The sequence below is a fragment of the Pantherophis guttatus genome, chromosome 1 (genome assembly GCF_059756535.1).
Source record: "Pantherophis guttatus breed Tessera chromosome 1, ASM5975653v1, whole genome shotgun sequence".
Taxonomy (NCBI): domain Eukaryota; kingdom Metazoa; phylum Chordata; class Lepidosauria; order Squamata; family Colubridae; genus Pantherophis; species Pantherophis guttatus.
This window is the reverse complement of record NC_142063.1, coordinates 108356503-108377695: the sequence shown is the minus strand read 5'-3', so window position 1 is coordinate 108377695 and position 21193 is coordinate 108356503. Positions and strand designations below refer to the sequence as shown.

Sequence of the window (21193 nt, the reverse complement as noted above, 5' to 3'; positions counted from 1 at the left end):
ATGTAAAGCATCCAAAAATTCCACTATTTCAGATACTTCCTGGAGAAAAGACGAAATGAGGCTGGCCTTAGAAAACTTGGCATCAAACAGTTAAGGAAGATCCTTGAGATCATTAATGTCCCTTGGGACAATGCTGAAGATGCTGCGAATGATCAAAACTGCTGGAAAGCACTTGCTGCCCATTATGCTCTGCACAGGGCCTAAGGATGATGATAAATCATTACATTTTAACCTGCATCGCTGGTATTCCACTAACTGCCCAGAGTCACTGGGGGTCAGGTGGCGTTGTTGTTGTTGTTGTTGTTGTTGTTGTTGTTGGTCACACACAGTTAGCCAGCTGTTTTAGACTGGATTTGGCATTTTTATCCCCCTATCCTACACAATGACCTAGGCTAGGCAGATGTTACTGCATAGTGTTAAAGATATTGTTGCAAGATATAAGTTATTCCAAATAAAGCTGCCTTTTGCAATTGATTGATGGTGATTTTGCTAATGCCAATGGTGTTCAAGTGGTGCTCCAGATATTTTGGAATTGCACCTAAGACACCTATTATTATTGATACTATTTTTGCTTTCTTTTGCCACATTGGTTTTACTTCTATTTGCAGGCCTTTGTATTTTGTGATTTTCTCCAATTCATTCTCTTCTGTTCTGTCTCCAGGTATTGCCATGTCCACTATCCAGGTTTTCTTGTGTTTCTTTTTGATTGTTATTAAGTCTGAGGTGTGATGTGGCAGTGCTTGTCTGTTTGAATTGTAAAGTCCCAGAGTACTTTAGCTTCTTCATATTCTATTACTACTCCCACCAGTTCTTGCTTGCAGACAAGTGGTATTTTTTTGCAGATATTCCAATGTGCCATTGATGCTACTTTATGTTGCCATTGTTTGTAGTCAGTCTGTAAGATCTTCTTGCAGCAGCTAATTAGATGCACACTGTTTATTCAGCTTCTTTGCAGAGGCAGCATTTGTTTTCATTTGTTGTTGTCTCAATTCTGGCTTTGTATGCATTTGTTCTTAAGGCTTGATCTTATGCAACCAGAATTAGCCCCTCTGTCTCTTTCTTCAACGTTCTTGTTCTTAGCCATTGCCAGGTCTTGTTATTTGCCTGTTAGTTTTTCTATCTACTGGCCATGTAATACTTTGCCTTGCCGTATTTCTAATATTTCTATATTATTCTTCATTTTGTCTTTCTTATAGGCCAAATGTTTGGTCTTTCCTCTGTTCATAAGTCTTCATGGTACACTAGCTTCAGTGCATCATCTTCACTTTCCTTCAGATATTCTTCCAATGCTCTTTTTCCTTCTTCAACTGTTTTATATATTTGCAAGATTCCATGCCCACCTATTTTCCTTGCTAAATAGAATCTGTCAACATTGCTTCATGGATGAAAGGCATGATTCATTGTCATTATTTTTCTGGTTTTACTATCCAGAACCTTTAGTTCTGCTTGAGTCCAGTCCATTATTCCAGCTGTGTATCTAATGATTGAGATTGTCCAGGGCTAATTGCCTTGATGGTATTTCTTTCAATGAGTTTGGATTTTAGAATCTTTTTTAGTCTCATGATGTATTGACTTCTAAGCTTTTTCACAACTTCAGTCAACTGGATGTTCTCAGTTTGTAGGATGCCCAGGTATTTGATCGTCTTCATCCAAACTCTTGATGTTATTTCCATATAGCATCTTGATTCCTTCAGTTTTCACTATTTTTGCCCTATTGATTTGTCCAGTCCAAACTCCACTGCAATATCTTGGCTGTAAATACAGATAGGGTTGAACAGCAGGGGTGAAATGTAAAATTTGTTACTACCGGTTCTGTGGGCATGGCTTGGGGGGGGGATAATGTGACCGGGTGGGCGTGGCCAACTTTTTTTTTTTAACTTTGCAAAGCATTTTTTTCTACAACCTCTTTGGCCAAAGAGGTTGCAGAAAAAATGCTTTGAAAAGCCTCTGACAATCCCAGCTGACTTGCCTGATCGGCAGAGGCTTTCTTTCTTTTTTTTAAAGCCTCTGATGATCCCAGCTGACCTGCCTGATCGGCAGAGGCTTTCTTTTTTTTTCTAAAGCCTCTGACGATCCCAGCTGACTTGCCTGATCGGCAGAAGCTTTCTTTCTTTTTTTTAAAGCCTCTGATGATCCCAGCTGACCTGCCTGATCGGCAGAGGCTTTCTTTTTTTTTCTAAAGCCTCTGACGATCCCATCTGACTTGCCTGATCGGCAGAAGCTTTCTTTTTTTTAAAGCCTCTGATGATCCCAGATGACCTGCCTGATCGGCAGAGGCTTTCTTTTTTTTCTAAAGCCTCTGATGATCCCAGCTGACTTGCCTGATCGGCAGAGGCTTTCTTTTTTTTTCTAAAGCCTCTGACGATCCCAGCTGACTTGCCTGATCGGCAGAGGCTTTCTTTTTTTTAAAGCCTCTGATGATCCCAGCTGACCTGCCTGATCGGCAGAGGCTTTCTTTTTTTTCTAAAGCCTCTGACGATCCCAGCTGACTTGCCTGATCGGCAGAAGCTTTCTTTTTTTAAAAGCCTCTGATGATTCCAGCTGACCTGCCTGATCGGCAGAGGCTTTCTTTTTTTTTTCTAAAGCCTCTGATGATCCCAGCTGAGCCGCGGGATCATCAGAGGCTTTTTTTTTTACTTTTAAAAGCATTTTTTCAGCTGAAGAGGTTGTAGAAAAAATGCTTTTAAAAGTTAAAAAAAAAGCCTCTGATGATCCCATGGCTCAGCTTGGCATTGGGGGGGGGGCCCCACAGGGATTTTTGCTACCGATTCTCCGAACCACCCGCCGCCATCGCTACCGGATTGGTAGATCCTGTCCAAACAGGGAGCATTTCACCCTGTTGAACACTAGCAATTCTATTTCAGATTATATTTTTCTTTAGATTATCCATGTAAAGGATGTTTAATAGCCATACCTTAATTTCTTCAGTATTGTTGAAAGAGGAATCAATGCAATGACAAACAATAGTGGTGATAGGGAGTCTCCTTGAAATATTCCTCTCTTGATATTAACCTCTACTAGTCTATCATCATTGAACAGCAACTGTGTCTTCCATTGTGCCTTCAATCTTTGCACAAAGCTTCTAATGTTTCTACTGACTCCTATCCCAAAGGTGCTTTTTCAAGAGGCAACTGGACTTTCTGTTTTTTCTTTAAAGACGTTTTGCTTCTCATTCCCCACCATCCAGTCAGAGCTGAAGAAGCTTCTTGGATGAGAAGCGAAACATCTTCAAAGAAAAACCAGAAAGTCCAATTGCCTTTTAAAAAAGCATATTTGGGACAACCATGACCTAGATGACTGAGAAACTCCATAACTACTGACTCCTATTATTTCTACGCTCTTAATCGTCCAATCATGGTGGCTCAGCAGACTAAAAGCATTGTGATTAACACCAGCTGTCTGCAATTACTGTAAGTTCGAATCTCACCAGGCTCAAGGTTGACTTAGCCTTCCATCCTTTCTAAGGTAGGTAAATTGAGGACCCAGTTTGTGGGGGCAATAAGCTGACTTTGTATAAATATACAAAAGTATGAAGGCTATTGCTTAACGCATTGTAAGCCACCCTGAGTCTCCGGAGAAGGGCGGCATATAAATCAATTTAAAAAAAAATAATCATGCAGCAGAGAATTGAATGTCTTTTTGTAATCAATTCAAGCTACATTTAGGTTGATCTTCCTTTTGCAGTTTTCCAAAATGATCTAGTCAATTGGGAGTTGATATTTTGTTCAAGTTTCCCTTCTGCAGTTTCCCTTCTGCTCAGGTAAAAGAGATTATTTTCAACCAGATGCTGTCGGACTGCATCAGCCACCAACCAATTAGCAATTTGAAAGTTGTCCGTAAGCAGGTACTTAGCCTATAGTTGCTTAGATCCTTTTGTTGGATCTTTTATTATCAGGTAGCTTTTGCCAGATGTTAACCAATCTTCAATTTCACTTCCTTGCAGTATGTTGTTAAGTTGCTTGACATTGTTATTATCATTACAGCTCATTGTGGCTTGCTTAAGCTGTCAGAAATGAAGTAAGGAGCAAATTTCGACTATCTCACTTTACTTAAGTCTTCTTTTATTTTTTAAAAGAAAAGTTGTTCCTGGCCTTCTGGGGAACCACAGGTCACAGCTGGATAATCTTCAGGCAGTTAATAAATGCTTATACTGAGGCATTTGCCCTCTCCTAGCCTGACCCCTCAATCAGACTGAAAGTTAAGGAATGATGAAGCTACAGTTTATAAGGTGTAAATAAGCCACCTCTCTTGACATCATTCCTAGGTGATATTTATAGCACCAAGAGGGTGAGGATTAAGTGATATTAGCACAGGGCTTTGTGATTTACTTTCTTCCTAATATAATCCAAGATTTTACAAACAGATAGAGGCGCCATCAGTGCACATTACAGTAATAACGGAAGATTCTAGAATGCTTTTATCAGGAAATGATTTGGTATTTACTATTGGTTATAGAGGTGTGCTGCAGTTGCTACGGATAAAAATAAATGTTTTAGCTATCTCTGTACTGGCTTTGTGTGTGCCTCCTCTGGAGAAATCTTTCTCCTTCTGAGTCACGACATTTGATACTCATAGTGGTTCATGGTCCAGGAATAAAATTGTTTTATACCACATCCTGGATATTTGATTTTCAAGTTTGGTGAGGTTTTTTCCCCCCTGCGTCTTCCATCTATCTCTTTCGTCCCCTCATTTGTTTCAGTATATAAGCCTCCTAGTATGATGTATAGCAACAAAGAAGGCTGAATGATTGCACTGAGACAGGCATGTGTGGGAGGAGATGCTGCTATTTCACCCACCACTACCACTTGATTGCTGGTTTTAGAGCTACAACTGAATGCCTGATTGCAACCTGGCAACCCTCTTGATAGTGCCAGCCATTGAAGAGGATCTTCTCAAAGAAAACTAGCAGAGGCACAACCTGAGAATCCAACTAGAATTGTTGCTAAAGAATATAGTGAAGGGAACACTCAAGTATGAACTTTGAATGCATTCACTGATTTTTCTTCAGTTCCAGGGAGGTGTTTGGTCTTTGGGCCCAGTCCTATGCGATGCCTTGATGACCATGGATGTCATGCTATGCACTGCCTCCATTTTCAATCTCTGTGCTATCAGCGTGGATCGGTAAGAAATTCTGCTCATTATGGCATTTAGATGCTAAGTTTCCCAACTCTTTCCGTTCTAACACATATTATACATACATACATACATACATACATACATACATACATACATACATACATACACACATATTTATTTAATCAGCTTTTTAGCTGCCTCAGCCACTGAAGCAACTCTAGAAGGGTTCTTTAGAAAAATTGAGGAAATGTAAGTTTAATGCTGCCATGCATAAGGACTGCAAATTTCTCATTTATTCAGCATCTATAGTAGATGTAGATAGATCAATCAGTATCCACTCTCTGAACATTTACTATGTATTTGTTTTGTATATTCTGGCTTTAGAATATACAAAAATGCATTGATTTCTCTAATCAACATACATATTTTTTTCTTATTTTTTTCCATATTTTTTTCAATTTTCCAATACCAGTTATATATCTGTACATCCATTTCTCTAGCGTATGTGGGATATTGTTGTTTTTTTTTTAATTTTGATTTATATGCCGGCCTTCTCTGGAGACTCAGGGCGGCTTACAATGCGCTAAGCAATAGCCTTCATTCTTTTGTATATTTATACAAAGTCAGCTTATTGCCCCCACAACTGGGTCCTCAATTTACCTACCTTAGAAAGGATGGAAGGCTGAGTCAACCTTGAGCCTTGGTGAGATTCGAACCTGCAGTAATTGCAGGCAGCTGGTCTTAATAACCAGCTTAATAACAGGGTGCCTTAGACCACTGTACTACCAAGGCTCTTAAAGTGTAAAGTGAATTTTACAATTCACTCTGTAAAGTGAATTGTAAAATTCAGAGTTTGCAGACTGAAGAATATATTTGTTCTAATAACTCATTTTTGTCTATAATATATAATTTAGGTCTATTGAGTGAAAATGTAGAGAGAACAATGCTCTCCCCTAAAACACCCACTACTTTATAAAGGCAAGCTTTTTGCAGTCCATAAAGCAATATTCTATTCAGAAAAGGCAAATTCAGACATGATCAACACCCTTCTCACTAACAGAAGCTGAAGAAATTCTTCCAATAATTGCATTTGGGATTTTCCTATTGGAAAGAACTCGGGGCCTACCAAATAAAGGCAAGGAGGTACTGAGAAACTCTAGGAAACATAGGTGGTTTATTGCCTATACATTGCTTCTGACTATTTTGTTTTATCCTATCTGTCGCTAGGCTCCCCATCAACTTTTTCCCGTTGTGCAGCTAATCGGACAAAGCTGCTTCTAGTGCAAGAAAATCTGAACATCATTTCTAATGTTTTCCTCCTGTCACCGTTGAGCAAAGAAGGGGAAGAGTGGCGTTTTTCTCTTTGAGTTATAGACGGTAGCTAAAAGAATAGAATATAAACTTACCTATACCAACCAAAGACCATTGTAGTCATTATTCTCAAAGATGGTTGCTTTCAAATAATTTTTGAATTAAAATGAATTAAAACTAAGAAAGCTGCAATGACAATTCTTTTTTCTGTGGCTACCAACCAAGGAACTGACGATTTGTATCAACATTTTAAATGGCGGGGGGGGGATATCCTGTTCAATTGGGAAATTCACATTGTCTTCCCCATGCATCTGCCTTTTGGTTAGACCTGCACTTGGAGTTAGAGCATGTCACATGTAGGGTTTGCTTTGCCCAAGAGATAAGTTTAGGATTAATGGCCTTTGTGTTTTCAAACCTGTAGAGGTAATTCTTTCTTTTTTTATCTAAATGCTTGATATAACACTTATTAATCCACTAAAGCATTCATACTGCAGTCTCTCTTGAGAGTGATTTTAACCTGGAGACCTGAAATATCTGGCTTAATTTTTAGACTCTGCCTTTTCCTCCACTTCCTCTACTTTCTGTAACCACTTCTCTGATGAAGCGTTCTTGGGAACACAAATCTCATGCCCATTTCAATGATCTCAGAAAGGAGGACAGAGCTGAGCCTAGTTAGTATTTGAATCAGAGAGTTCCAGGAAACCTCTGTAGACCAGATGATGAAAGCATCTTATCACCCTGTAGACATGGGAAGATGGAAGCATACCTTGGAAGGAGTAAGAAAAAAACATTTCTATTTTGTTGCCAAGAAAGCCACATAGAGACATATTTCTTGAAATTATCAAGAGTTGAGGTTGACTTAAAGGAAACTTTACTTTGGGCTACCATATCAGAGTTTCAAAAATCCAGATAACTTCTAGATCAGGGGTGTCAAACTGGCGGCCTGCAGGCCAGATGCGTCATGCGCAAACCATGCCCACCCCAAATCCGCGAAGGGAAAAAACATAGCGATACATCACATGATGGCAAGGTGACGCCGCGAGTTTGACACCCATGCTCTAGATGAAATGAAAGTGTTTTCATCTTGCTGATGTCTAGTGATCATTCAGGTCTTTGCATAGAGATATGAATTTCCCACACACACACACTATCTTTAATAAAGATATTGCCCATTTGTGATTCATATACTCATTTGTGGTACAGGGATAAAAATACTTGGGGCCATGACAATCAATTCAATCAAAACCTCTTTTGAATTTATTCCTCCAGATGCTAAAAATGTCCTGCTCTGGGTAGGAACTTGTACATTGCCCCTGCACTTTATACCACCATCTGCTCCATTGTCCCCAAATTTCACATCTTGAATGTTAACTGTGAAAGAGTGCTGATGACACGCACAAATGCTTTTAAATCATTTTGCATATATAACAGTCAGTCTGCATTAAGGAAAAAGAAGAATAAAAATAGGAGCACTGCCGGGGACTAGCAGAAAGTTTATTGTGCATTTGAAAGAAATGACTTTACCCTGATATGGGGGACTATTGATATTATTTACAGTTTCACCTGGCTGCACAACAAGGCCCTTCAGCTGATAGTAATACTTGTGGTATTTTATTTGAAAAATAAACCAAAATACAAGGCTATCGACTCTGAAAAGAAATTGAAATACAAAGCAGGGAAATAAGATAGACATATTTAATGGACAGAAAGGGTTTTCCAGTTCAAACTTTAGGGATTACCATATGTTTGTTGATTTCTAACCAAGTTTTCATCTTATCAGGTCAAATTTTCTTTCACTAGCTCAGAGTTTATAAGCTAAATAAATGAGGTTGAGACCTATTAAATTAGAACCCATTTTCTTCTGGAGAGGCCCAGTTTTTAGAACATGTTAGTCAGTGTAGTTGCAACTGTCCTTTACCAACAGTATGAATTGATTGAAGGTGGCGAAGCAGTATCATGGAGCCATTATGAGGAGAATAAATGTTCCATAGAGCAGGCAAGCGTAATTGGTAATTGCCAAAGGTAATTGGATGAGCAAAGAACTTGCGCAGGGAAATATTGATATATCAGAATGGAGAAATAGGGGTAAAAGAACCTTTTGTGTTTGCCTTGTGGTGGCATAGCCATACAATAATGCTGCATTTCCTAAATAATGAATGGACAGTATGAGAAGAAAAATGGGAATTTCAAACCAGTAATACCTGAAACATCCTATATTGCCCGGCTCCATCTTCTAGTTTTAAAGTTTGTTCTGTTTTACCATCATGAAGTAAACTGGTTCCACAAGGAACCCCATGGTTACACCCTGTTTTCTGTCATCCAGGTTCATTGCTGTTTCTGTCCCACTGAACTACAATCGACGACAGATTGACCTGCGTCAACTGATCCTCCTCTCCACCACTTGGATCTTCGCTTTTGCTGTGGCATCCCCAATTATCTTTGGTCTCAACAATGTTCCAAACCGGGATTCATCTTTCTGTCGTCTGGAGGATCAGAATTATATTGTATATTCCTCCATCTGTTCCTTCTTCATTCCTTGTCCTGTCATGCTGGTCCTCTACTGCGGCATATTCCATGGACTTAGGCGCTGGGAAGAGGCTCGGAAAGCCAAGCTGAAGAGTAGCATTTATCTGGGCAATAGGCAGGTATACGGTCCACCGCCTGTCATTGAGAAGAACCAGGAGGATATCAAGACAGAGGAATTTAATCCCTATGCCTGCTCCGATTGCACTTTACCCAGGGATTACAAGAACAATGGCATTCAAACTATGTCCTATCCACACATCAAATATGCACCGAATGGAGAACTCAGTAGGAAGCCAGCCAAAATCAATGGCAGGGAAAGGAAGGCCATGAAGGTGCTTCCAGTTGTGGTTGGTGAGTATAAAACATTAAATGGTTTTCAGGGTTGTAAACCATCAGACAGTTCAATTTCAGATCAAGACATCTGTAAAACCAGGGTATAAAAAAAAATAGGATACAGTGATGCATAGAGAGAGACATTTGGCATTCTGATAAGTACAGCATGACACAGAAACTGGCTTTTTTTGTTCCTCATTTTGTGTCTCTTAATTGCACTTTAGTGGCTGACTAGAGAGATAATTCCAAAAGGACGAAGTGAGTGTTGCACATCTGATCATCCTCGGAAGACTGAGTCCTCTGAAACTCCCTTCATAGTATACGTGTGTGTTTGTACTGTACACACAGGCACCCATTCCTCACCCCTGTATAGTTGGGCTGCTAAGTGCCAGCTTTCCCGCTAAAAGACCCAAATCTTGTTCCACTACCACATTCCCACACTAAGACATTTATTATACTTTTGCTATAGCTTCATAATGGTTTGGAGGGATTGAAGAGTAAAAATGGTACCATGCAAAGATTCTCTGTTTTTAGTAGGAAAAAGTCCAATAAAATGGCGTTTTTTAGGAGACTTATAGAGTGAGGCAAAAATGTTCTTCAAAATGGAAGTAGGAAGAATTGTTCAACAGCTTGGTAGGGTGAGGCTATTGACCACAATAGCCTCATCCTATCAGGCTGCCAAATAATTCTGGAAACAACTGTATTATCATGGATTGAATTAGGCATTAATGGAAATGGATTTTCTGGGATTTATTGTTAATGCACCAGAGCAATTCCAAAGGATAGTACAGGTAATCCTTGACTGATGACCACAATTGAGCCCAAAATTTTTGTTGTTAAAGTCAGACAATTGTTAAGCGAGTTTTGCCCTATTTTATTACCTTTCTTGCCCCAATTGTTAAGTGAATTACTGCAGTTGATAAGTTTGTAACTCGGTTGTTAAGTGAATCTGGCTTCCCCATTGACTTTGATTGTCAGAAGTTCGCAAATGGTGATCACATGACCTTGGGACACAGCAATGGTTATAAAAATGAACCAGTTGCCAAGCATCTGAATTTTGATCATGTGGCCACGGGGATGCTGCAGAGATCATACCTATGAAAAATGGTCCTAAGTCACATTTTTCAGTGCCGTTGTAACTCTGAATGAAGCTCTCTAAACGAACGGTTGTAAATCGAGGACTATCTGTAGTAAACAAATATGAGTGAGTATAAAAATGACAAGCAGATGACATTTCAGATTTTGCTTAGTCCTAGTTTTTGTGCAGTTGGTTGGCGATTGTGAGAACTGACCGCTGGACTAGATAGGCCTGATCCAGCAGTTCACTGCTTAAGTTCCTATGTATCAGAAGCTGAGAGGAACCGATTGGAGGTGAGTGTTCACATTCTTGAAACAGAGATGAAGCTAGCTCATAAAAGACACCTTGGCAGTCAACATTTTCTGTCCCAGTAGGGTCAAACCCAGGAGAGGGCCTGAAGCTACAGACTTTTTTCTTTAGGCACCCATAGTTGGGCACCCATAGTTGTTCAGACATCTCAATTCAGATAAACAAGTTTTCCCATCTATGCTAGATGCCCAGTTGGTCTGATTAGTTAATTAGTCCTTCCTTAATTTATTGATCTTTTGAGGATAATCTGAAAAGGCAGTAGGATTTTTTTCACCAAGTAACTTTTTCAGACATTCTAGTTGGACTTAACTCCTCTGGGATCTAACCAAATTTCCCCTGCAGGTTTTGGCACATTGTTCTCTGGAGAAAAAGAAAAAAGAAAAATCAGGGATCTCAGTCCTGTATAATATTCTGCTTATGAACTGATTGTGTCATTCAAGCTATATAGAGATTTCAAACTGCATTGAGGAGTAGCAGAACAACTGGGCTTTTTATTTGCTAAGAATGGACAAAGGAGAAAACAATAAGAACTTTAGATCCTTCTCTCTCTTTTTTAAAATGAAAGTACAGAACCATGAGTTATGTTAATTTTCACCTTTACGTAGCTGACTTTATGCTGTAATATCTTATTCTCAACATGTTCCAAATTTCTGTAGAAGCAGCATAGGCACTGGGAAACAGATTCCACTCATTTTCAGGAGGATTTGCAACAACTTAAAATCTACACAGTGAATTTTATTTTTCCTCTCCTGTTCTTTTTCTTTAAATTGCTTGACTTGCCAAATCCTCCTTATATCAGACTCCCCGGAGAAGCAGTCTGATTCAATGATCGAACAAAAGTTCAGGATTCCCTTTGATATACAGTACAGGAGAACACAGAATACAGGAATCCTCAATTTACCTCAGTTCATTTAGTGACCATTCAAAGTTACAATGTCACTGAAAAAAGTGATTTATGACCATTTTTCACACGATCGTTGCAGCATCCCCATAATCGCATGATCAAAATGCAGATAGTTGGCAACTGATTCATATTTATGACGGTTGCAGTGTCCCAAGATCATGTGATCACCTTTTGCAACCTTCTGACCAGTAAAGTCAATGGGGAAACCAAATTCTTTTAAAAACTGTGTTACTAACTTTAACGACTATTGTGATTCACTTAACAACTGTGGCAAGAAAGGTTGTAAAATGGGACACAGCTCACTTAACAAATGCCTCACTTAGCAACATAAATGTTGGGCTCAATTGTGGTCGTAAGTTGAGGACTGCCTATATGTTGGACAACCAACAGAGAGTGACTAACCATTTTGACCAATAACTTCTAGTTTTCTTTCTTACTGCCATCTAGAAATATTCTGGATTTATGCAGCCAAGATTTTGTCAGCCACATTCAGTTCAGTTAAAGAGCAGAGCTGTGAATGGAAAAGGGCTTCTGCTGCATATGAAAATGCCATTTTAATTTTGGAACTTTGGCAATAGAGCTTCTTACAAGAATTTGCTTTCCCCGGTCAGAAAGCAGGCTAGGTTTTGCAGATCTGGAGATGTGATGCTGAAGGAGGAAGGACCAAATATAAGAACTGTTATGAAAAAGAGATGCTTTTGCTCTTTTCTTCGGTGTTTTGCACTCAGGTCCGTGAAAAGCAGTGGTGGGTTCCTCCCGGTTCCACGGAGCCGGTAGCGGTGATGATATGACGTCACCGAACCGATTCTGCCCCCCCCCACACACACCCCGTGTTATTCTTATCTTTTATTTGGCCCCACCCCCAATCTATTGCTGCCTCCTGAGTCCCAGCTGATGGCTAGAGGGAAAAAAAACTGTTTAAACTCTTGCCACGGAGCTTCAAAGGGCCGCCCTACAGCTGATCAGTGTTAAAAGAAAACAAATGAGTAGACCGGTGCCTGCAAAAATAAATGGGTAGACCAGTGGCTGCAAAAATACATGAGTAGATCAGTGCCTGCAAAAATAAATGGGTAGATCGGTACAGCTCTGCAAGCAGTTAAAAGCCTGGTAGACCAGTACCTCTGCTAAATCCTAGATAATTGTCACATGACCATCAAGCCACGCCCACAAAATAAGCCACGCCTACAGAACCGGTAGTAAAAAAATTTAGAACCCACCCCTGGTGAAAAGAGATGCCTCTGTAGTGGCTCGCTCACTGCACAATCATTCCATTGCAGCAAAAGCCTGGATAAGCCATTTGTGGTTGTGGATCGGAGTACATCCAGCCTGTTTTTGCATCTTAATGAAAATTAGATGATGTATTAACCACTTTATAGCTGAATATTAGCAACATTAAAGGTCTCCAGCTCCTTACAATCATTTCCACACCAGAGCCTCCCTTTGGAAGAATTGCATTTGAAAAATGCTCTGCTGTCTTCCCTGGATATGCTGTTTAGAGCTTGCAGAAATCCAGATGCAAAAGCGAAGGATATTCAGAGTACACATGGGTGAATATAAGTGTTGAAGGTAGGGAAGTGGAACATGCATTATAATGCAGAAACTATGACATACATAGTATGTAAGAATGGACCATATGTGTGTCTGTGTGTGTGGTGTCAATATGACTTAACCCCCAGTAGCCTATGTACGCATACTCAGGTTGCCAGTGTATACACATATGTTGCATTCTTGGTAATTTGGCAAAGAAGCAACCATGTGATCGCAGTAAAAGATGTGTTTGATTAAAAAAAGAAACACTAAGAAGTACAATAAGTGTGTCCATTTAAGCTGCAAATCACCTTTTCCCCCTTGACTCAATATTACTGCAAGTTACTATGATTTCAGATTTTTACTTTCCATGTTGAGAACTGGGTCTACATCTTTCCAGAATCGGCAACACCATAATTCCCCACCCATCCAGCTACAGAGACAGATTAAAAAGAGAAATACCATGAAAACTAACATTCAATTTAAGGCCGAATCCTCCATACATACACTCCTTTATTCCTTTCAAAAATATGATTTTCACTGATTTTTTAAAAATTGTCCCCAAACAACCCAAGGATCGCTGGGTCCTATATCAAGCAAGAAAAGAGGATCCACATCTAATTAAACAAGGTAACTGAAGAATAAAACAAATGAGTTTTTAGAAGTGCTCTGCTGAGCTTTGTATAAATTGAGGGATGTGCTTGCAACCGCAGAATTCAAAATGATTTGTGCTATTTCCTACAAAGTGCTGCCAAAGCAAGAGCCTCCAGCTGCTTTGCAACGTCCCGCCAGGGAGGAAAGTCAATTTTCCAATAAGGCCAGGCTCTTCCTCTCTTACCTTCTTGGCATGCCCTGTAGCAGCTACAGGAAGACAACCAGGCAGCGTTTCTTGAATGCTCAAGAACTGAGATTTCCCTGAGATCTCACACAGACTGTTCTGACCTAGGCTTCCTTTATCTTCTTTGACACGCTGCCAAAGACCTAATTGGCAAGTATCTTGGCAAGGTCATATGGAAACAGAATAAAAAATGGAGCTTCGCAACCTTGCTTCCTGCAAAGGCCCATGTGCCTTTGCTCTTCCTTTATGTTTTATGGGAGGGGCCAATCAACTCCAAGCCTTACTCCTAAATTGTCCCTTTTGTTTTAACTGTTCTTGCCTTCTGACAGCTCTGCGTATGCGCACACTAGGAACAGGCTCCCCCTGTTCCTCTGCCTCTCTGATGTCCGACTCTGGAGGCTCTGGAATCTGCACATAACTCCCAGATGGCCCTGGCCCCATCTCTGCTTCCAACGCAGAGCCCTCATCCGAGCCTTCCCCAGACTCCAGGACTGGCCCATGTTCCTCCCCAGTCTCCTTACTGTCTGACTCTGCTGCCAGCTCCGCAGGCTGCTGGCAGACCACAACACAGAATTAGGACTTCCACTGGGATTGCATGCACGTTTGGTGCGTAACAGGAAAGTTATCTGCTGATTTGGGGTATCCCTGGAGGCTTGAGAAAGATAGTACTTTTCTTTAGAGATAAAATGCTCCCCTTCCCCCAAACTGCCCACTGAAGATGGAGCATGCTCTGGAAGTGAAGCAAAGGTGGAACAACAGATGGTATGATAAAGAGCAAGCAAAGTTATTGAGAGTGGCAGGTCAGACCTAAAATTGACACATGGTGATTCTTCTGAGCCGAGTTCTTTATTGTTTTCAAGCCTATAGACAAAATCTTGCCAGATTGAGGACTCTGCTACCTGCACCTACAATATATTCTGTAAACTATTAGGGAGGGACTGTCTTCACCCTCTTTCGCACAACATCCAGACTGAGTTGCCTCTTAGTCATCTGGAATGTGCTTCCTCTCTCCTGGGAATCCATCTCCTTATTACATTTCATCACAGGAAGAGGCTCGTAGATGCCAGAGGCCCATAAATACACTTTCTACCCATCCCTTGCCAGTCAACACCCACCTGCTTAACTCGCTTTAGCCAGTCATCTGCTGGAGAAGAGGTAACTATTCTCCAACGCGCAGCTTGGAGAATCCAAAGCTTCGGGTAGTTCAGTAGTTGGGTAGCCTACACTGAGTGTGCTCCTTTAAGAAATTTCTCTTCAGACACGCCCACTTGCTCAACAGAGTCCCAGTTTAGTTCACTCAGTTGAGCCTGTGACACTGTCTGAAAATTTCTCTGCTTAACTGCTAGAAATTACGCCCTGACAGACCGGACTGCATTTAAATTGGCGGCTTGAGATTGACGCCCTGCGCTCAGCGGCGTCTCTCTCTCTCTCTCCTGGCGTCCGGATCACTTGTGAGTGATCGCACGCCATCACTCTCGGACGGATCGTGTTGCTGCCCCCCCCCACGGACGCTTTCACATTTGAAGCCTTTCTCGAGCGCCGGAGCGTCCCTCGTCCGCCCCTTATCCGACGGAGCCCTCTCCGGCAATTAAGCAGCAGGGGGAAGGCTTCTGAGCCTTCGGCTGCCCCCTCCTGCATTATAGACTGCTTGAGGCTCAAAGGCGGCGGCGCTTGAACTGCTTCAAAGTGCGCGCCCTTTTTAGCCGCCTCAGCGCTGGGAGCTGCGCTTAGCGGCAGCTCGCGCTCCTTGGTTTTCCCCCCATAAGAAGTCTTCCTGACGGCCTTGGACTCTTGCCTGGCCGAATTCATCGCCCGTTCAAGGACAGTTCCGTGGGGGAACAGCTCTTCTGACCCTCACGGTCACCCTAGGCCTGCTACCCTGTTCGGCGCCATTTTAAGGGCCTGAAGGAGAAGAATTGCAACGGCTGTAATTTTCTGCCTGGCAACAGCCTCACGCATGCGCAGTTGGTCCCTGGAGGCAAATCTTCTATTCTACTGCATTGGGTGACCTAACTAGCCTGCCTCTGTGGAGCAATCGGCTAGTTCTTTACTACTACTCCAAACCCGCCCCCCCCAACTTTGTTCCTGGACTTACCTGCTAGCCTTTTGGCTATGTACATGTAATCCTTCGATCCTCAACTGCTTCCTGTAAAAAAAAAAAAAAAAAATAAAAAAAAAAATAACCATATCTTGTATATATCTACATAAAACAAAATTAATTACTTACTTGACCTTCCCCCTCTTCCCTTCTAAAAAAAAAAAAAAAAAAAAAATGGGGAGAGAGAGAGAGACAGAAAAGAAAGCATAGTTTTCAACATGGCCGAACGTGCTCTCTCCTCGGATCTGGAGGACAACAACAGTTCTCCCGAGCGCCTTCATGAACCGGCCAAGCGGCGTAAAAGCTCCCGAAAACGCGCTACACATTCGTCTTCGTCGGCTGCTCCATGCTCTAAAAAGTCAAAACACTCATCAGCTGCAGACAAGGACGCCTCCAGGAGACACAAGGCTCTGGAGCGTCAGTTCGAGAAAGCGCGCAGCCTGTCAACTCGGGCTGCATTCACACACTTACCAGTTTCGCTTTCGCCCGTTGTCGAAGCTACTGTCCAGCCCGCCCATCAGTCTCCTCAACAACCTCTGCAACCGTTGTATCAGATGCCAAACATGGAGGTTTTCCCTGAGGCGCTATCAACACACTGCATGGAACCAGTGGACCTCTCCTACAATGCCACTCTTCCTCGGCGGTCTCAGCCTGAGGCTACCTTTACTCCCACGGCTGCGGGTTTGCGCGCCGCGGAGACAGCCCCTCCACCTCCTCAGTATGATATTCAGCGGATCATCTCTGACACGGTTACCAGGACACTGGCAGCAACTTCCCAACATGCTGCACCATATGGGGCTTGGCCTCAGCCACGATTTCCTCCTCCTCCTCTGGCCCGGGACTCTCAACAGGTCCCTACCCAGTATCAGGCTATGACGCATGGGTCCGAGCTGTATCTGGACCATGGTCACCGCGAGGAGTCTTCTTCGGAGGAGGGTGAGTGCGACCCGTCGGATATGGACTTATCTGATGATGCAGATATGCCACCTGAAAAGCCAGCCTTCTCTGGGCTCTTTCGACCCACGCTGTTCAAATCGCTCCTGCGCAAGGCCAAGTTGGCCACAAATATGGCTGACCCAGTCTCTCAAGTTGATCAGCCCGGTACCTCGCAACAACATGAGGCCTTGTTTACGGCGCCTAAGACGCAAGCGGACTTTATTCCATGCCCACAGCTTTTTTCTGAGGTGGTCCAACGATCCTGGACCACGCCCTCCTCCCTGCCCGCTCCTTCGGGGCTAGACAAAAAGCTTTATTGTTCGGCGCCTAATCTCCAAGATCTCCTTCAGTTACCGACTGTAGACGCGCCAGTGGCCAATCTGACGGCTTCCTCTGTAATCTCCAACGATGTCGCCGACGGTTTGCGTTCAGAGGACCGAAAAGCTGAGTTTAACTTCCGTCGTACTCACAACGCGGCCGCCTGGGCGGTTAGGGCGGCCACCTCAGCTTCCTTCTTCAGCCGTGCCTGCTTAATCTGGCTCCGCCAACTTCACGAGCGCCTTCCCCCGGCGGATTCACGCCTCCGCCAAGACGTCAACAAACTGGTGGCGGCTACTGAATATACGGCAGACGCTTCGCTCAATGCCGCGAAGTTCGCTTCGCGCGCCCTGGTGTCATCCGTCACATCTCGCCATCTATTATGGCTTAAAAATTGGAGAGCTGACGCCAAGTCTAGGTGGCGCCTCGCTTCAACTCCATATAAGGGTTCCCGTCTTTTTGGAGAGGCCTTAGACCCCATCCTTGTCGAGGACAAGGATAAACGGAAGGTGATGCCATCCTCGTATAAGAGGGCAGATCGTAGACCATCGTCCTACTTCACCAGGCAGCCCTTTCGGAGCGACTCCGGCCCTTCGGGGTCCTTCTCCTCAAGGCCCTATTCTCAAGGATTCGACCGTCCCTTCGATCGACCCTCCTTCAGAGACCGTGGTCGAAAGGCCCCAGCACCCAAACGGCCCTTTCGAGGTACGGGATCCCGTAACTTTAGAAGAGGGAAGTGACTACATCCATCTTCCCATTGGCGGCCGTCTGACTCATTTTCTTCCCCAGTGGGAGATCTCGACGTCGGACGCCTGGGTGCTCCAGACAATCCGTCTTGGCCTTACCCTGGAGTTCCGCTCCAGACCTCCCTCGCACTTTGTCCAATGCCCTATTTCTCCCAACCTGGACAAGCGCCAGCTTATGGAGGCAGAGATCCATCACCTGCTTCAAATTCAAGCCATCGAACCGGTTCCCCACCATCATCGCGGGACCGGCTTCTATTCAATTTTCTTCCTGGTCCCCAAATCATCCGGGGGTCACAGGGGCATCCTAGATCTCAAGAGGCTGAACGAATTTATAGTATATCATCAATTCAAAATGGAGTCCCTCCGATCAATTCTGGCTTCCATTCGACCATCGGACTGGATGACCTCTATAGATTTGAAAGAGGCGTACCTCCACGTACCCATACGACTGTCCCATCGTCGTTTTCTACGCTTCGCCTACAACAACAGGCATTACCAATACAGAGCAATGCCCTTCGGCCTCTCCTCCGCCCCAAGGACCTTTACAAAGCTCCTGGCAGCAGTGGCGGCCCACCTACGTCAACATCCGGTCCGGCTCCACTGCTACTTGGACGATATCCTGGTGCTCTCCCCTTCTCCGGCCCGAGCATCCCGAGACCTAGAAGTGGTGTGTCGCTGCCTTCGTCATCATGGCTTCTCCCTCAACATTCCGAAGAGCCAACTGCAGCCCACTACTCGCATCCTTCACCTAGGGACAATAATAGATTCCGTAAGGGGCCAGGTGTTCCTGTCAACGGACCGGTGTTCCAGTCTCCAGTCGTTAACATCCCAGGTCCTCTCCTCTCGGAAGGTGACCTTGCTGCTCCTGTCCCGCCTGCTCGGCAAAATGATTTCCTGCCTGTCTGTCGTACCTTGGGCGAGGTTCCATTCACGCCAGCTCCAATGGTTCCTCCTCCCCTTTCAGAGAGCCAGGAGAAGCAACTCTTCCACACAAGTTTCCCTCCCGCCGGAGGTCTCAAGGTCTCTCCTCTGGTGGTCCTCCCAGAGTCTACATCAGGGCAGCTACTTCCAGAATCTACAGCGCCTGGTGGTGACAACGGACGCCAGCCTGACGGGATGGGGAGGTCATCTTTTATCCCACGTTGCCCAGGGAACGTGGTCAGCAGAGGAGAGCCTCAACGGGATCAATTGGTTGGAACTCCGTGCGATCCGCCTCTCCCTCCAACGGTTCCAGCGGATTGTGTCGGGGCACCATGTCCTAATACGCACGGACAATGTAACAGCGAAGGCGCACGTGAACCGCCAGGGGGGGACTCGCTCGGGTCCATTGATGGAGGAAACGACCCTACTGCTGATCTGGGCGGAGACGCACGTCCTGTCCCTTGTGGCGGAGCACATCGCCGGGACCACGAACATCACAGCGGACTGGCTCAGCAGACAACACTTGGACCACGCCGAATGGCGACTTCACCCAGAGCTGTTCGCCGAGATCGTCCGCAGATTCGGCACACCTCTAATCGATCTATTTGCCAGCCGCAACAACACTCACCTCCCCAGGTTCTTCTCCCGGTACCGGTGCCCTCAGGCGGAGGGAGTCGACGCCCTCGCCTCTCCCTGGCCCAGGGGTCTCCTCTATGCCTTTCCCCCTCTACCGCTCCTTCCTCGTCTGATCCGCAGGATAATAGCAGACAGGGCAGACGTCGTCCTGGTCGCACCCTACTGGCCTCGGAGGTCCTGGTTTGCGGATCTGATGGACCTGTCGGTGACTCAGCCGTGGAGGATTCCAGCGGACAGGATCATCCTCAGCCAGGGGGTCATTCTGCACCCAGACCCGCAGTGGTTGCAGTTGACCGCCTGGCGCTTGAACGGATCTTGCTAAGGAGAGCCAATGTGCCTAGCGATGCAATCCCCACGATTCAGGCGTCAAGACGGCCGTCAACATGCCGCATTTATAACGCAACCTGGAACTCCTTCTGCTCCTGGTGCGCTAAATCCCACCTGGATCCAACGTCTGCTTCTGTCCCCGAAGTGCTGGGATTCCTTCAGCGGGGCATGGACAAGCACTTTGCGCCTAACACTCTTCGTCGCCAAGTTGCTGCACTTAGTACAGTCCTTTCGACTTCTGCAAGGCTTCCTCTCTCCCAAGACCCTACGATTCGCGACTTTCTGCGAGGGGCATCCAACCTGCGTCCTCCTGTTATACATCGATACCCGACCTGGGATTTGTCCCTGGTCCTTCAAGCCCTCATGCACCCCCCTTTTGAGCCTCTCGCCTCCATCAGCCTCCGCTTTCTGACTCTTAAGGTGGCGTTTCTGGTCGCGATTACTTCGGCTCGCCGGGTATCCGAACTAGCTGCACTGTCGGTGAGAAGCGACCTTTGTATCTTCCATACAAATCGTGTGGTACTAAGACTAGACCCCTCATTCCTGCCTAAAGTAAATTCAACATTCCATCGAGCCCAGGAATTAATCCTTCCGGACTTCTGCCCCGATCCTCGACATCCTCGGGAAGCAGACTGGCACCTCTTAGATGTCCGACGGGCCCTGCGCAGATATATTAAAGGAACACAGCATTTCCGGAAATCAGAATCGCTCTTCGTTTCCTTTCTGCCCTCCTCCAGGGCCGGAAGGTATCCTCCACAACCATTGGGAGGTGGATTAAGTCCTGCATCTCCAAGGCTTATTCAGCTCGGAACAGACCAATTCCACAGAGGATTCTTCCACATTCTACCAGGAGCGCCGCCACAACGGCCGCCTGGGCCACTAATGCCTCCATCTCTGACATCTGCAGAGCGGCCACCTGGTCATCCTTGAATCCCTTCATCCGGCACTACAAGGTGGACTCCTTTGCCTCGGCAGAGGCATCCTTTGGCCGTCGGGTGCTCCAAGCTGTATGCAACTCTTCAGACGATGCGCAGCAGCCAGTCACCCTCCCTGTATAAACTTGCTTGGGTAAATCCCGAAGCTTTGGATTCTCCAAGCTGCGCATTGGAGAACGGACGTTGCTTACCTGAACGTCCCTTCTCGACGCGCAGCTGGAGAATCCAACCCACCCAGCTTGGCTGCTGAACCCTTCTTACGCTCTACTGCTCCTTACTTCGTGAACAAAACTGGGACTCTGTTGAGCAAGTGGGCGTGTCTGAAGAGAAATTTCTTAAAGGAGCACACTCAGTGTAGGCTACCCAACTACTGA

General features: G+C 44.6%; 1 protein-coding gene across 1 annotated transcript in view; it reads left to right on the top strand.

The window, feature by feature from the left end:
- The window catches only part of DRD4 (dopamine receptor D4), a 40252-nt gene that overhangs the window by 17880 nt on the left and 1179 nt on the right, over positions 1-21193 (top strand). Inside the window, exons 2-3 of the mRNA XM_034416800.3 lie at positions 5009-5121; positions 8711-9264. Coding sequence (XP_034272691.2) covers positions 5009-5121; positions 8711-9264 — 667 coding nt within the window. The remainder of the gene's footprint in view (positions 1-5008; positions 5122-8710; positions 9265-21193) is intronic.